Source organism: Rhincodon typus, chromosome 26, assembly GCF_021869965.1.
Source record: "Rhincodon typus isolate 14 chromosome 26, sRhiTyp1.1, whole genome shotgun sequence".
NCBI classification, from domain to species: Eukaryota; Metazoa; Chordata; class Chondrichthyes; order Orectolobiformes; family Rhincodontidae; genus Rhincodon; species Rhincodon typus.
The window spans coordinates 43,430,423-43,447,505 of NC_063357.1; the positions used below are offsets into that span (position 1 = coordinate 43,430,423).

General features: G+C 39.5%; 1 protein-coding gene across 1 annotated transcript in view; it reads left to right on the top strand.

Annotated features, from left to right (window-relative positions):
* The window catches only part of ankfy1 (ankyrin repeat and FYVE domain containing 1), a 69,013-nt gene that overhangs the window by 23,714 nt on the left and 28,216 nt on the right, over window positions 1-17,083 (top strand). The window contains exons 8-11 of the mRNA XM_020535210.2: window positions 8,748-8,952; window positions 9,400-9,468; window positions 9,600-9,796; window positions 14,384-14,481. Of these exons, the coding sequence (XP_020390799.1) occupies window positions 8,748-8,952; window positions 9,400-9,468; window positions 9,600-9,796; window positions 14,384-14,481 (569 nt within the window). The remainder of the gene's footprint in view (window positions 1-8,747; window positions 8,953-9,399; window positions 9,469-9,599; window positions 9,797-14,383; window positions 14,482-17,083) is intronic.

The window sequence follows — 17,083 nt, forward strand, 5'->3', positions numbered from 1 at the left end:
TCCCCCAAATACTTGGTATCCACGCATTCGTACTTATGATCCCATATAGCAGTGTAATTTTAAAGACCCCAGATACATATATTTGCTGCACTTAAGGACAGCTGATTTCTGTTGTCCCTCATTTATGTTTTCTTACTAGAATCTAGAACCCCTACAGTGTGGAAAGAGGCCATTTGTCTCATCAAGGACTGCACTGACCCTCCAAAGAGCATCCCACTTGGTCCAGCCCCCTACCCTTTCCCATAATGCTGTATTTACCATGACTAATCTACCTAGCTATTTAAAGAGGAAGTAGAATTCTGCGATTATTATGGTAATGCAATGTGAAAGAATTAAGTTACAAGACTAGTAGAATGTGGAAACTGGGTATGAAAAGCCCTGAGATCCTTGCACAAACTTGGTACTTGTTCAGTTGTGGAGTGTGGATGTGCATGGGTCTTAAGCAATGAAGGTATTGAATTCTTTTAATTTCAAAGCGTTATTTGAATGTGTCTGAAATATTAAAATTACACCATAAAGGTTTCTCTGAACTCTGATCCCATTGTTTTTATTTTTACTAACTTTTGCTCTGTCTTTGAGTATGAATAGCTAGGTGAGAATTCTGTAAACTCCTTCTCCTGAATCTGGTTGTGGGAGACAGGATAAAATGCCTTTGGATGATGTTGGAAATGGATCTTTTGAAAGATATTGTGGAAATCTGCAGTTGAAATTGCATTGTAACCTTTAACTTGAGTTAGGCTTGATATTAAGTAAACATAGAAATTTGTGATGTTCTTCTAGCTTCTACTTCTACTTCTACAGATCGCAGTGAAAGATTCTCTGCACTTTCTCTTTTCTCCCCCCCCCTTCCCTCCAGATGGCTAATTCCTTGCTTGGTTGTGGTTATTTGATGCTGATGGCCTTCTACACAAGTGAGCATAATTTGAGACTTTATGGGGAGGTGATGGCCTAGTGGTATTATCGCTGGACTGTTAATCCAGCGATCCAGATAATGTTCTGTGGAGCGGGTTCGAATCCCACCATGGCAGACGGTGGCATTGGAATTCAATAAAAATATCTGGAATTAAGAATCAAATGATGGCCATGAATCCATTGACGATTGTCGGGGAAAAACCCATCTAGTTCACTAATCCCCTTTTTAGGGAAAGAAACTACCATCCTTACCTGCTGTGGGTCTGGAGTCACACGTAATGTGGTTGACTAATTGCTCAGAAGGTAGTTTAGGGAGTGGCAATAAATGCTGCCTGGTCAGTGACTCCCTCATCCTGTTGATTCCATGCTAATCTTTCAGTGTAGGTGGTACTGAGGGAATGCTGCATTGAAGGAACAGTGTAGTTCCTTGTCAGGATAGTGAGATTTTTTTTGGGACCCTCTCTTCCCAAACATCATCATCATCTGTCCTGTCCTTTCTAAGTTGTAGGAATTATGGTTTGAAAGGTACTGTCAGAGAAGCCTTTGTCAGTTGCATCTTTATGCACACAATGCCACTGTATGCCCTGATGGGGAGTGCCAGTCTAGTGTGCTGCTTTATCCTGGATGATTTTGAGCTGCTGGGTGCTGTTGCTGCCTTTTTTCTTTTTAAGAAGAAAAAGATTTCCATGAGATGGCTTTACATAGATACGTAGAATCCCTACAGTTTAGAAACAAGCCGTTGGGCCAAGTTGAGCATCCCACCCAAACCCACTATCCCTGTAACCCTGTATTTCTCATAGCCAATCCACCTAACCTGCACGTCTTTGGACTGTGGGAGGAAACTGGAGCACCGAGAGGAAATCCACTCAAACACAAGGAGAATGTGCAATCTCCACACGCTTGCCTGAGGCTGGAATCAAAACGGGGTCCTGTGCGCTGTGAGGCAACGGTGCTAACTGCTGAGCCACCATGCTGTCCACGACACCTTTTTTTATTGTCAAGATCTGCATTTTGTGGGTTTTCTTAACTAGTGAGGGCAGTTAAGAGGTAAATTACATTTTTGTGCATTTTGGAGTCAGGTTTAAGCCAGACCAGGCACAGAATGCAGATTCCTTTTCGGAAAGGACATGAATGAAAGAGGGATTTTTATGACAGTTCTCAGGATTGCAATCACTGTGACTAGCTTTATATTCCAGAATTTGAATTCAGTTAACTAATATCAGCTACCATGGTGAGATTTGAAACCAGGTCCCTAGAGCATCATCTTGTGCTGCTGAATTATTCGTCTGGTAATATTCCCACTATACCACCAAGTCCCCTAAAGCTGTATTCATTTAAACTGGTTTTGTGCATACTGCTGTTTTTGGAACTTGTGACTTTCATATGTGTGGTAGTGATCTACCTAAGGGCAAGTTGTCTAGTCATTCCTCCTGCCTTGCAGTTTTGTGCTTTCCTCTTTTTAGCTCTTCATGATGAAAGAGATCGCACAATTTTCTTTTTTTGGGGGCTGGAAGCTGAAATGGAAGTCGGGTTGCTATAAATGAAACACTAGAAAGTCTTTGCAACTTGACAATAGTGTTACGTACGGAGTCATCTCTTCTTTCTCCCTCTTCTTTTTCTTTCTCCCCTCACTGCCCTTCTCTCTTTCTCCCACCACTGTTCTGTCTCTTTCTTTCTCGTACAACAGTGAGGCATGATTTATGACCACAATCTTTCCAGTCAAGTTATGCCAATATAAACTTCCCGCATTCAGTTTTGATGAATCATGTGATGAGGTCAAAGAACAAATGGTGGTTTCTTGTTTCATCCTTGTGTTTGAAGGGCACAGAAATCATCATCCTCAAAGGTTCTGAACCTGTCAACATCTATCCTTTCGCCATGGCTTGTAACACTGGGGCCTTTGGGGCACCTTGCAAAAGGGCAGGGATGATGCTCCTTCTATCCCTCATACATGGAATGAAAGAAAAAGATTAACTTGAGAGGGAGAACAACAAGTTGGTCAAAGAAGTTAGTTTACAAAGTTTCTCTAAAGGAGGAGAGAATGCTCTATTGGAGTTTGACCACTGTAGGATATACAGCAGCCAGTTTGTGCACAGCAGGACTCTTCAGCTACAAAGTATTTGTGACTTTAAGCTGTTCGTTAATGATAAATATTGGCCGAGGAGCATTGTCCCGGTTGAGGTATGTACAAAGTCAAAGGCTGAGTGGTGATTTTGTGCTTCAAGATGTGTTGAGAGAAGGTAGGGATAACATGATCTGGGTAGCTAAGTTTTTAAGAGATCTTCTCATTCGTATTTTTTTTTTTAAAAGAAGTGCAGGAGGAGGCTGTTCAACCATTTGAGTCTGTTCAGTTATTCAATAAGATCATGGTCAATCTGTTCATGACCTCAACTCTATATTCACACCTACACCCAATAACCTCTGACTCACTTCTTAGTCAAGAAATTATCAACCTCTGTCTTAAGAAATATTCGTGACTTTCCCCAGAGAGTTGCAGAGGCAGAGTTTCAAAGATTCTACTCCTCTGAGAAATAGTTGCACATCTAATCTTAAATGGAAGATGCTGTTTTTGTTTTTTTAGCCAAACTGTCCCTTGGTTCTAGTCACTCCCACAAAGAGAAACATTCTTTCAGCATCCACCCTGTTAATGCGTTTCAGGATCTTTTGTCTCAATAAAATCATCCTTTTATTGTTCTAAGCTCCAATGGATCAAGGCCTGTCGAAGTCAAGTTTCTCACCTCTCCCCAAAATTCTAAGTGTCAGTCGAATGAACCTTGTCTGAACTCCTGATGTGAATATATCCTGCTATAAGGAGACCAGAGTTCCCTTTATCCACAGTGCTTGCTGCCACTGCAAATAAATACCCAAAAAAGTTAATCCGACATGATTTTCCTGTCAACCATGTTGACTATGCTTGGTTGCGTTGAGATTTCCTAAGGCTATGGTTTCTGCTTTCTGTCCCTCTTTCTTGAATAGGGAAATCACATTCACTATTTTCCAATCAAATGAAACCTTTTCCAGAATTTAGGGAATTGGGTTTTAAATTTAACCAAATTACTTCTGGAATTTTTAAAATCTTTTCTGAAATGAAGACCATGCAAAATATCTGCTCCATTCACCTGCCGTTTCTTCCTTTTCCACTTAATTACCCAGAAAACTGGTGCTGGCTTTACTTTTGTTCTCCTTTCCTTTAAAATACCATTTAGAAGGTTTTTTAATGCTTCCAGTTAGATTTATTTCTTTATTTCTTTATTTCTTTATTTCTTTATTTCTTTATTTCTTTATTTCTTTATTTCTTTATTTCTTTATTTCTTTATTTCTTTATTTCTTTATTTCTTTATTTCTTTATTTCTTTATTTCTTTATTTCCTCTAATTTCTTCAACCTTATTCATCTTTTTTCCTGTTCCATATATCGTCACATCTTCTGGTGTGCCACTCCTCTTTTATGGAATTATTGGCTTTTTCTCTCCAATTATATTTGTATCTTTTTAGGTTTTTTTGGCCATAGATGGTGCATGCTTTTCTTGGAGTTTTTCATTTTCAATGCAATGTACCTCTTCTGAGTTTTTTCTGAAAAACGTCCTTGAACGTCTGCCACTATCTCTACTGGTCTATCCCACAATCTAATGTTTCAGTCCACTTTAGCAGCTGTCTTTCAGACCATCATAATTTCTCAAGTTTAAAACACCAGTCTTAGATCCACTGTTCTCTCCCTCAAAAATTTGAATGAAAAATTATGATCTTTGCTACATATTAATATTGTGCCTTTACTAATGAGGTCATTGACTAGAAGATTTGATTTATATCATAATTTAGCTTTAATGCTCCTGACTTTCTTTTATTTTGAAAGTACTATATCAAAACAGGCAGAAATTGTGGCTAATCTAATATTGGATATTGGACAAGTAGTACACAAACAATAGAGGAGTTGAGAGGTAGTTATTAGTGTTGTGTGTAGGAACGTAAGAGCAGGAGTGGGCCATCTCTCCCCTCAAGCCTGCTGCCCCCACCCTTTTTGCTGGCTGATGTCATAAAAGCTAATATTAATTGAAGAGAAGAGGAACAAAGTGGTACTTTTCAGTGACTGTTAAGGTTGGGTGTAAGGGGAGGAAGAGAAAACCACATTGGAGATCCTCTTGCCATGAGTATAACTAAGAAAGAGGGGAACAAAAACAGAAGTTGCTGGAAAAAGCTCAACAGGTCTGGCAGCATCTTTTGAAGAGGAAAAAAAAAATCAGAGTTAACGTTACGGATCTGTAACTGAGGAAGGGTTGCTGGACCTGAAACGTTAACTCTGGTTGTCTTTTTTTTTTTTTTTTTTTTTGTTTCTTATTTGCAGCATGCACAGATACTGCCAGACCTGCTGAGCTTTTCCAGCAACTTCTGTGCATGCTGCAAATAAGAAACAAAAACTGTTCTTTTAGTTTTTAACCGAGTAAGAGAGGCCCACTTATCTGGAGAATTAAGGTAAATATCAGAAAGGTGGTGTGATCAATGCTGCCATGCTGCAGGCTCTCAGCCAAAAATTATAATTTGTCTTTTTGGGAAGAACAGTGTTACTGGTAGAGATGAAAAACCCAAGCATGTGATTTACTTAGAGTTGAAAGGCTAGACATCTGGCTGAATGGATAGGCTTCATCTGGGTGACAAACTCCCAATTCCTGTGAGCTGCTTGCACTTGGTCTCCTTCATCCTCTCCTTTAGTGAAGAACTGGTTGGTTTGGCAGAGAGGTGGGGTTGGTCTGTTGTCGCATCATTCAGGCCAGCCATATTCGGTGGTGGATGACGACTGAACAAGGCTGCTTCTGATATGTTTGGGTCCGTTTGCCTTGGAATTAAAAACTAATGTGGTAGTGATGGGAGAGGGATGAGGATTGAATGAATAGAATAGAAGAGATTGAAGACTTTATACGAGTTGCGGATGTAACTGAACTAATCAAAAGCTTGGAGAACCGAAGTATTGTGAATGGAGGGCCAAAGGCTTGGCGTTTGGTGGTTTGAAAATGAGGTGGGTAGCCCACCAGTTTGAGATTTGGCTACTTGATGAGTTTGCTGAGCTGTGAAAGCAGATATGCAATCAGTCTAGTGTTTGCTTTATCATTTTGTCATTTGAACAATTGCGTGAGTGTTGGTTACTCATTTGGCATTGGTGCAAAATTAAACTTGTGTTATGATTTCAGAATCAGCCTGAGGCTACCCATATTGGTAACTTTTTTAACTATCTACGAGTAAAAGTTTTGCATATAACTTCAAAGAATTAGCTTGAATTTAAATCTCAGAGCACTAATTATTTTTACGTGCTGTATCCAGGGTTGCTCATATAGCAAGTGCAGATTGCCATCTTGTGGAAGGGAGAGGAGTTTGGGGATGATGTACAGTTTGTTAATAAAAGTTGAGACTTTCATTTTTGTTCTGGACTTGAACCATTTGATGTTGTGGAATATAGTGTTAATTTCTTTTTTTTTACAAAAAGACAAGCAGCTGTAAATATTCAGGAATTAAGGCAGCATGTGTGGAGAAGGTGTTGCTATTTCAGGTCAACGATTTTCCATCATAACTTCTTTCTGCTTTCAGACTCAACATTTGTTCTCCCCCGCCTGAAAAAAAAATTAATGGTTGCATGGTTATATATTGGAAATTTCTAAATTGTAATGCCTACCGACTGCCCCTAGTTGGATTAGTGTATTTAAAAAAAAAAAAAAAACTGAGCATAAGCAAGCTGCATTCCTCCTGTAAATGACAGCCATTCTTTGATAACAGGGACTTGCCTTCCGGAAAGGGGTTGATATAAAGCACTCCACAGTTTCCCATCAGTGCTCCCTGGGCCACTGACTCCATTCGTGTCTGTGCCCAACTGCTCTTCCAATAATGTAGCAGGAAGGCATGGAACCTTCAAATTTGGCGAGCACTAAGGATGTGCTTTCAGGCCATTGGGGGAGTTCAGTGGAAAAATGCTGTAATTGCCACCAAATGGATTATTTAAAACGAACTGCATAAATGGAAAAGCTAGAAAATTACATGGAGCAAAGAATGGAAGGGTATATTGGATGTGATGGAAGTACTAGCATAGACTTGTAGCACTTTTTGAAAAGCACGCAATTCTTTTAACATTGTAGTAGCTTAAAGTGTTGCAGTCCTAAGATTAACATTCTTCAACCAAGTGCTAGCGTGCACCATTTTCAGTATTGTGAACAAAAATCAGTTTGAATGTCAAACATCCCAAAAAAAGTTAAAATTTCAATCTGGTTTGTAGTGGTGTTGATCCTTTTCCCTTGGCACAAATTTTAGAATTCCCATGTTGGTGTCAGAATCCATACTCCTCCTCAAACAGCGTCAAATTAAACATTAGTTGAGCCAAACAAATGAATCACGCTCCTACACTTTTACTGAAAACAGAATGATCTTGCTCTTTTGGTACACGGTACAGTTTTGATTTATTTGGGTTGAAGTGAAGTTGAATATTGACAGTATCTGTCAGGTGCTGAGAGGAAATTGGAATGTGAATGTTTTACAAAGAAAATTACAGCATGGGAACAGGCCCTTCGGCCCTCCAAGCCTGTGCCGATCCAGATCCTCTATCTAAACCTGTTGCTTATTTTCCAAGGATCTGTATCCCTCTGCTCCCTGCCCATTCATATATCTGTCTAGATACATCTTAAATGATGCTATCGTGCCCGCCTCTACCACCTCTGCTGGCAATGCGTTCCAGGCACCCGCCACCCTCTGTGTAAAGAACTTTCCACGCATATCTCCCTTAAACTTTCCCCCTCTCACCTTGAAATCGTGACCCCTAGTAACAGAGTCCCTCACGTGGGGGTGGGGGTGGGGGCGGGGGTGGGGGTAAGCTTCTTGCTATCCACCCTGTCTATACCTCTCATGATTTTGTAAATCTCAATCAGGTCCCCCCTCCACCGTCAACCTCCGTCTTTCTAATGTAAATAATCCTAATCTACTCAACCTCTCTTCATAGTTAGCGCCCTCCATACCAGGCAACATCCTGGTGAACCTCCTCTGCACCCTCTCCAAAGCATCCACATCCTTTGGGTAATGTGGCGACCAGAACTGTACGCAGTATTCCAAATGTGGTCGAACCAAAGCCCTATACAACTGTAACATGACCTGCCAACTCTTGTACTCAATATCCTGTCCAATGAATGAAAGCAATCCGAATGCCGCCTTGACCACTCTATCGACCGGCGTTGCCACCTTCAGGGTACAATGGACCTGAACACCCAGATCTCTCTGCATTAATTTTCCCCAGGGCTTTTCCATTTACCGTATAGTTTGCAACTGGTAGAGTCATGTTCGTGCAATGGAGTGGCTTTACTATGCCAAATGACTTGTCTTGCAAACTGGTTTCCTGTGAAAGTAAAAGATTCCTATATGATTCTACCCTAATAAAATGGAAAGTTGGGCTGAGACGAGTTCTAGCTATTACCTACTGGCAGCCATGTCTTTCTGATAACTATGAATTCGTGTATTTGACTTCGAACCTAAAGTTGTCCTTTCACTGTGTAGATAAAACATTGATCTCTTTGCTCCAATTACAGCATTGTTTTCACCAACTATTTCTAATGTGCGATACTGGTTGTATAGGTTTCTGTACATACCGTTCACATGTTTTGTCTTTACATGGTTTTATTTCCCTTGCTGTTTGGATGGTATAGAGCACTACTGTATGCCTGCAGTTTCTTGTTGAACTGTTTCAATCTAATTGTATATTATAGTGTATAAATTTCTGCTAAATATTGCATTATCTATTTTTCATAAATTGTCATAGCCTTGTATAATGTTTAGGTTTGAAACTAATGTTTTGGGACTCCTTTTAATGCAGGTGATGAGTTTTCAGCTAGTTTCCTAATTCGAAATGGTGCTCGTGTGAATGCAGCTACATATGGAGAGCAGGAGACACCTCTTCACCTTGTGGCCTCATACAGTCTAAAAAAGCATTCAGTAGAAGCAATGGCAGGAATGGCACGTATTGCACAAGCACTGTTGGAAACATCAGCCAATTCGAACATGCAGGACAGCAAAGGACGGTGAGCAGCAGTTGTCAATGTCTTCTGTCCTATCTAACCACCTGTGTTTGTGATAAATTTGGAACGAAGTGTGTGTTCTACCAGTATTTCTCCACTTGTATGTTTTCACACTTGACTCTTTTTTTTTTCCTGCTATGCTCCCTCTGGAGAACTGTATTCTATTTGAGTTGTTCTGGCAGTGGTTGTGGTATGAGTAGCAATACCATCTAGTTGAGTCATTTTGAATTGGGATTATAAAGATCTGAACTTAATCCTACAACCTGTTCAAATCCGACTGACCTTCCGAAGAAGCCATAAACTGCTTAATCTCATTCATGAGGCATTGTTCAGTTGAAAAATTGATAAACCTTCTGGATTAGGTGCATTAACTTGTGCAGCAGTGTTCTTATGAAAACTATGTATTGGTCAGTAACTCCTTTTACTGAGATCTCCTCCTCATTTGCACAGGACACCTTTACACACCTCTATACTGGCAGGCAATGAGTATGTTTTCACACAGCTGCTGCAATGTAAACAGTAAGTATGAGTCACAAATTTCATCATTGCTTTTTCTGAGAGCGCTTTGATTCTTGAAGTGAAATTGGTTCATTTGTGTTGTGCAATCCAGCATGTTATTTTAAATGTCTTTGGCCAATGTATTTTTGTAGATGTGACCTGGAGCTGAAGGACCATGAAGGAAGTACAGCACTATGGTTAGCACTCCAGGATATAACAGTGGACTCTGATCAGTCGGTGAACCCATTTGATGATGTTCCAGTTGTGAATGGCACCTCATTTGATGAGAATAGTTTTGCGGCAAAACTTATTAAGCGGGGTAGTAATCCGGATGCTCCCGATGCAAAAGGTGAGAAACCAGCAAATACACAATGGCAACATTAAATGTGTACAGACTAATACTTCCTACTGTGATGTAATCCAGAATATAATGTACACTGCAACAAGTTGGTTTCGCACTGCAGAGAAAAACCAGAGGGGACGTTGATGTAATCTGTAGAGCTTGCAAACTGCAGCTCCTGTAAGCTGGTGTTGTTGGGGTCCACATTAAACAGGGAAAAGCCAAGAAAATTACTCTACCTTAGGGTGGAGCCAGCCTTTGAATGTAGCTGCATTCATCCAGGGAAGCAATGCATATACACACAAGCATTGGAGTGTCAGAATACCTGCAGCAATTATCTAGCTTCTAATCAAACCAAGATAGCCAATACAATATGGCAAGAATTAATGGTAAACCAGAGAATTAGGAAAATATTTTAAAAACCCACAAAAATGACGAAAAAAGAAAATAAGTTGAGGGAAACTAGCAAGTAATATAAAGATGGATAGTAAGAGCTTATTTAGAAATATAAAAAAGAGCAAGGCCAAAGTGAATGTAACCCTGAGGCTGAGGAAATAATAATGGAGAGCCAGGATATGGCAGAGAAATTGAATAAACACTTTGCTTCAGTCTTGACTGTAGAGGCCACTTTTTATAGCATTCCATAAATACTAATTAATCCAAACCTGAAGGGATGGGGGAAGAAATAAACACACTATCACTAGAGAAATGTACTAGGTGAACTAATGGGTTGTATGCTAGGATTGTGAAAGAAGTAGCTGTAGTGATAGTGGGCTATTAGTAATCTTCCAAGAGTCCTTAGATTCTAGACAAATCAGAATTGTTACATAAACAAATATAATTTGCTATTCAAAAGGGGATAGAGACTAAAAAAGCGTAAATATAGGTCAGTCAGCTCAACATCTGTTATTTGGAAAATGTTAGTCTATTCTAAAGGATTTTAATGGTCGAGCAATGAGAAATACATAACTTAGTCAAGCAGAGTCAGTATGAAGGGAAATCCTGCTTGAAAAATTTATTAGGGCTCTTTGAAATAGCAAGCAGGATAGATAAGAGAACCAGAAGATGTAATATATTTGATTTCCAAAAGGTGTTTGATAAAATGCATTGCACGCAGTACTCGCTGAAATAAGAGTGTATAGTATTGCATGTAGTATATTAGCATGGACAGAGGATTGGCTAACTAATAGGAGACCAGAGTTGGGATACATGGAATTTTCAGAATGGCAACCTGTAACTGGTAAAGTGCTGGAGGGATTAGTACTGGAACCGCAAATATTTACAATGTATGTTAATCCATTGGATGAGGAAAGCAAATGTGCTATCGCCAAGTTTGTGGATGACCTGAAAATAGGTGAGATGACAAGTGGTGAGGATGTCACCATCTACAAAGGGAAACACCACAGGTTAAGGGAGTGGGCAAAAGCTTGGGCAGATGGAATCGAATGTGGAAAATGTGATGTTGTGAACTTTGGCAGGAAGAATAGAGGAGCTGAATATTATTTAAATGGGAGACTGCAGAAAACTGCAGCTCAAAAGGATTTGGAAGTTCTCGTGCATGAATTGCAAAAAGCTAGTATCTAAGTTCAGGTAATAGAGAAAGCAAATAGACTATAACAATGTGGAGGTCTTGTATAGTTTTAGCAAGGTACTAGTTTGACCACATTGGGAATACTGAACAACTTTGGTTGCCTTATCGAAGGAGAGGTACGCAAGCATTGGAGACACCCTAGGCGAACCTTCGCTGGATTATGAAGGGAATGTCCTATGAGGAAAGGTTGAGTAGGTTAGGCTTGTACACATTACTGTTTTGAAGAATGAGTAGACCTTATTGAAAGTACAGGATTCTTAGGGGTCTTGACAAGGTAGATGTGAAGAGGTTGTTTTCCCCTTTTTTTGGGGGAAGTCTAGGGACAGGACACAATCTCAGAATGAGGTGTTGCCCATTGAAGTCACAGATGAGGATTTTTGAGGGTGGTGAATATGTGGCCTTTCTTACTGCAGAGAGCTATAGAGATTTGGTTGTTAAGTATATTCAAGGTTGAAATTGATTCACTTACTGATTTCTAAATCTAAAGTCACAGGGATAAGGACAGGAAAGTGCAGTTGAAGATTATCAAGTTGACCATGATCTCATTGAATGGTGGAGCAGGTTTTGGGCTGAATGGCCTACTTCTGCTCCTATATCTTTTTGTCTTTGGGATATCCCAAAGTACTTTGAAGAAGTTAGAAATGTGGTAGCTGATGTATGCACAGTACAAGTTAGTAACTTGGTTAATTTATTATACTGGTGTAAATTGACAGATTATTGGAAACCAGATACTGTAGAAGTACTTCAGTAAGATGATGGAGGACATTATGTCCAGCTGAACAAACAGTTTAACATCTGATGTAAAGTGTCACGTTAAGTGTCACCTTGGCTTGCTATCCTTTTGTGAGAATTGGTTTAGTTTGTGCCCTGTGAGGTCAATTTTGATCTTAGCTGATGACAGTCATGGATAGATAAGAGTGCAGTTAATCAAGTTTAGTGCTGGTCAGGCAGCTTCTGTGGAGAGGAAAAAGAGTTAATGTTTTGAGTTGGGTATGACCCTTTTATGAAACTCCATTTATATTTCCCTTATCTTGTGGTTTTATGTATTTTTTTTAGTTTTCCCTAAAATTGAAGTGTGTGTCTCTAATGTAATGAATGAAAATGTTCTGATTTCTTCTGGAAACACAAGTTGCTAAATTCCTAAATGACCCCCAAAATGAAGAAACTATCAACAAAAATTATTTTAGTTCTGACTCATATGAAAGTTGTAAATTAGATATAAATTAAGAGAAGGATATTGTGCTAAGAAGATAAATTTAAATTGTCAATACAATTATGAACCATCCTGCTCAACTGTAGCATGTTTGTCATTGGAGTAGTTCCATTATTCCACAACATGCTGTTCTTTATTCAGGCAGGGTAGGTTTGGTTAGGAGTCTTAACTATTCTCATAAAACCCAGATGAAACCATCAATGAGACATTTCTGTGAACCCTCTTCTTCGAGCTGCAGCAATTCTGGTGTAGTTTTCCAAAGTTCCTTTTCAAGCAACCCACTAAAACGCCCTAATTCACAGTTTGGCCACTTCAGAGAACACACCAACTCTTTATTGTCTGAGCTATTCACACAACTTTCCAGAATAAATCTCTGGTCACTTTTTTTTTATTAGCATTTTAATGTTTAAAGACTTCTCAAGGCTGTGTCTTTGTAGTACAGCAGTCCTGTTGGGAATTATTTCCAAGAGCATTGCATCTGCATCTGCATGTGCTACATTGTAATTATAGGAATTTATACTGGAGAAATTGCTGAATTGCTAACATAAACTTGTCATTTCGATGCATGGGACACCCTAGACAAGAAGAAACTCTTCCTAGAATCATAGAATCCCCACAGTCATGTTGTAATTGCCAATGGTGTTGGAGGCCAGTTTGTGAAGGAAGTTTTTGTGACACAGTGGCAACATCCCCTACCTCTGAACTAGAAGATCCAGGATCTCAGGACTTGACGTAAGGGGCATTTATAACACTGCCTAATAAGTTGATGATTAACTTGCACTGACGTACCTAACGCACAGGTGGTAAGAGCAAGCGTTTCTGTTCAGATAGAGCTCAGGTAGTTGCAGCGTAACAGCCTTCCCATGGTAAAAGACTCCACATGCTGGCTCTTAACATGAGCTGTATTCTGTGACAAGTGTCAGACTGCATGTGTGCGACAGATTCTGTAAATAACTTTTCCATAATTGTAATAAGTTTTAGAATTTGCCTTGTTAGCAAGTAGTAGATATTCAGTTCATAACATGACATGGAGGTACTGGGGTGGACAAAGTCAGAAATCATACGACACCAGGTTTATTTGAAAACACAAGCTTTTGGAGCCTCAGTCCACCTTCAGGTGTTAGTGAGAGAGGTAGTATCAGACACTTTTTTTATAAGTAAAAGATCAAGGGTCGCATCATTGAGGATTTACTAAACAAACCTAAGATGCTGTTAAATCTTTAATCATTTAGAAGGTTTTAACTGATATGTAAATCCCCAAATTCCTTTCAAGTCACGGTCCTGAGAGCTAAAGGTTTTATCAGTGTAAAGAAGGGGTGACATTTTAAGTAAGATAATGCATGTTAGGTGTGAACCTTGTTTAGAATCAGTTTAGAATTGGTTAATAACAGTCATAGCTGGATAAGAATGCAGTTAATGAAGTATAGTGCTGGACAGGCAGCTTCTGTGGAGAGGAAAACTGTTAATGTTTTGAGTTGAGTATGACCCTTTTATGAAACTCTAAGGGTTTTTTATTTCCCTCATCTTGATGTAGTATAGTATGGCCTCTTAAAATGGTGACTGATTTTGTTTTAATTATTCCTCAGTCTCTAACCTTCAGCTGAACAATAGTCTTGACTCTGTGTAAATTGCTTATAGGACATTAACTACATAAAACTTGTGACACTGGAGGTTGAATATAAATTAAGATGTTGGCTATCTAAATGTGAAGTAGTAATCAATGGGGTATCTTTCCAATCTACTATACTGTTTAGAGGTTTCTAATATAGTGAACTACACTTCACTCTGCTAGGGAATTGTCTAATGCAAAGAGCGTCGGAGACTGGCAATGAAGCTGCTGCACTCTTCCTGGTTGCTCATGGGGCTAAGGTTAACCACACCAATCACTTGGTGAGTTTTTTGAGTTAATATTTTAAGGGATTGTCTTAATTTATAAGTGGGTGGTGGGGGGCACGGGTGATGAACGAAACCATTATAATGTCATTTATCACAACACATTAATGGTTTGCAACTTCCCTTGTGTGGACTGTCTTTGATTTTATCTCCATTGATTACACAGAGCAGAATTTAACGTAGAGTAGCAAAGCATAGTATGAAACTGCTTCAGTAGCTTTGATACATACTCACCCGAACAAGTGCATGCTTCTGTCTGCTAATGGGTGAATGTACCACTTAGCATGTTGACAAAAGAGTCAGACAGAAGACACCAAAGACTTAGCTTGTGATGTTAGTCTGAATTGACTTTGAATTGGGGTGAAAGGAGAAATTGACCGAAAAAGTTCTCATGATTGGACAACAAATCACCCTGATTGGACGTGTGGTGAGCATTGAACAGGAAGCGAGGGCCTGAAAGCCTGGTGTCAGCCACAGGCCTTCAACTTGGTGCTTGTAACATGCTTTAGGAAGTAAATGTTTGGGGCAAATAATATCACACTTTCCCTATATTTTGTCTTTCTACACCTAGTTCCAGTTGACTACTTCAAAATTTGCCATTATTTAACTGAATAGGAATTGAATGCAAGAGTAGAGGGGTAATACTTCAGTTATACAGGCATCGGTGAGACCTCATCTGGAGGACTGTTATGACAAGGAGAGAAAGCCAAACTAAATCAGCCTCTCTATCACTCGTTTCACTGTTTTGCACATTCAATGACCCTCAAAATTGCCCAATTTTTTTCTAATCAGACTTTAAGAGTAGATATCAGACATCAAAGTTATAACTTAAATAGAAATTAACACTTGGTTAAAGTTACAGTATTAATAATAGAGCAAAGCTAAGCAGCAAGGTAATTAATGTTAATGATTTAAACCCAATCCTCTTTGATCGTAACCCCCACTCTCAGACCCAATTAAGGGATAAATTAAAATGAACTTGTGTTGTAATTGGCCAGTTCAATAAGGCTTAACGATAAGTACCAGATCTTTGTGGAATCCTTGAGCAATGTGTTGTACTCCAGGGACACAGAATTGCATCTTACTCAAATTCCTAAGTCGCTGATAAATGTAAACCGTTTCCAGCAGGAACTGATGAATATTCAAAATTCAATAATTATTCTTTGTACATAAAACTAGAGTGTAAAACTTGAGTACAGCTTTGCAATCCAGCAGTTTCCAAGCACGCAGCTTTCTGTCTCAATAACAGTCAAAACCAGTTCAGTCTATGTTTAATCTCTTTTTTTCTACATTTGTGATTGGCTGGCCAGCACTGGCCTCCCCATTTATTGACTAGTGTAACATCCAACCAGCTGCCAATCCTCGAGTTTAACATTATCCTGGTGCCGAAATATCTGCAGTCAGCTTGCAGCGATAATTACCTGCAATATCTTTCTAGGCCAGTTACCATATGCAAACCTCAGTTGGCTTGCTGTCTCCTCCTCCTCCTTTAAAATAAGCTGCCGCTCAAAGTGCAAAGTTTGATTCTCAACTACAGTTCATAGTCCCAAACCAAAAATGAGAGACATTTGTCTCAACAGTATACAGTACAGTAATCACGCTTGCAGAAGGATGTTAATGCATTGGAAGCAGAGTGACTGGAAGCATGGGTTCAATTCCCCACGTTGGCAGAGGTTACCATGAAGAACTTTCCTTCTCAACCTCTCGCCTCACCTGAACTGTGATCCCAAAGTTCTCACTCCCGCACTAATGAGGGAACAGCCGTATTGTCCAGTGGGACTACCTTCTTCCTACATTAATACCGGGAAAGAGCAGAATGCCTTATGAAAGGCTAGACAGGCTAGTTCTCTATCGTCTAGAGTTTAGAGTCCAAAATGACTTAATTGAAACATAAGACCCTGAGGGCATTTGACCGGGTGCATGTCGAAAGGATATTTCCTCTTCTGGCAGTGCCTCGGACTGGTGGTCATGTTTTAATTGTGAGGCATGTTTAAGATGTCAATGAGAACTTTTTTTTTTTTGAGAGACTTTTTGCAATTCCTTTCCTCAAGGCAGCAGGTGCAGAATCTCTTTTGTGGCAGAGATCGATAGGTTTTTGCTTTTCAAGCAGATGAAAGATTATTAGGATATGCAGGAATGTAGAGTTGAGATTAAAATGAGATTAGCCATGATCTTATTGAATGGTGGAGCAGGCTCGAAGAGTCAAGTGTCATTCTCTTATTCCTTGTTCGTATGACCATTGAACTCTTTTGCTCCAACCCATATCGCCAACTTTGGCAAAATTGATTTTGGCCTGAATTTTCCAGAGCTAGAATTATCTGCAGAATAAACCTTTTCTATACCTAGTAGCATTGTCTGTTCCTCCACATCTTAAAAGGAGGACAGGATCAGTGATAAAAGACTTCAGTTAAGTGAAGATATGAGAGAAGCTGGAATTGGTGTATTCACAGCGAAGAAAATTTAAGAGGGAGATCTCAAGATGCTCAAAATGGTAGAGCAGATTGGGAGAAACTGTCTTTAAAGGTAGCAGCATCAATAGCCAGGAGTATGGTTTTGAGCGTTGGCCGAACAATTTTTTTAAATGTAGCCATTTGATTTG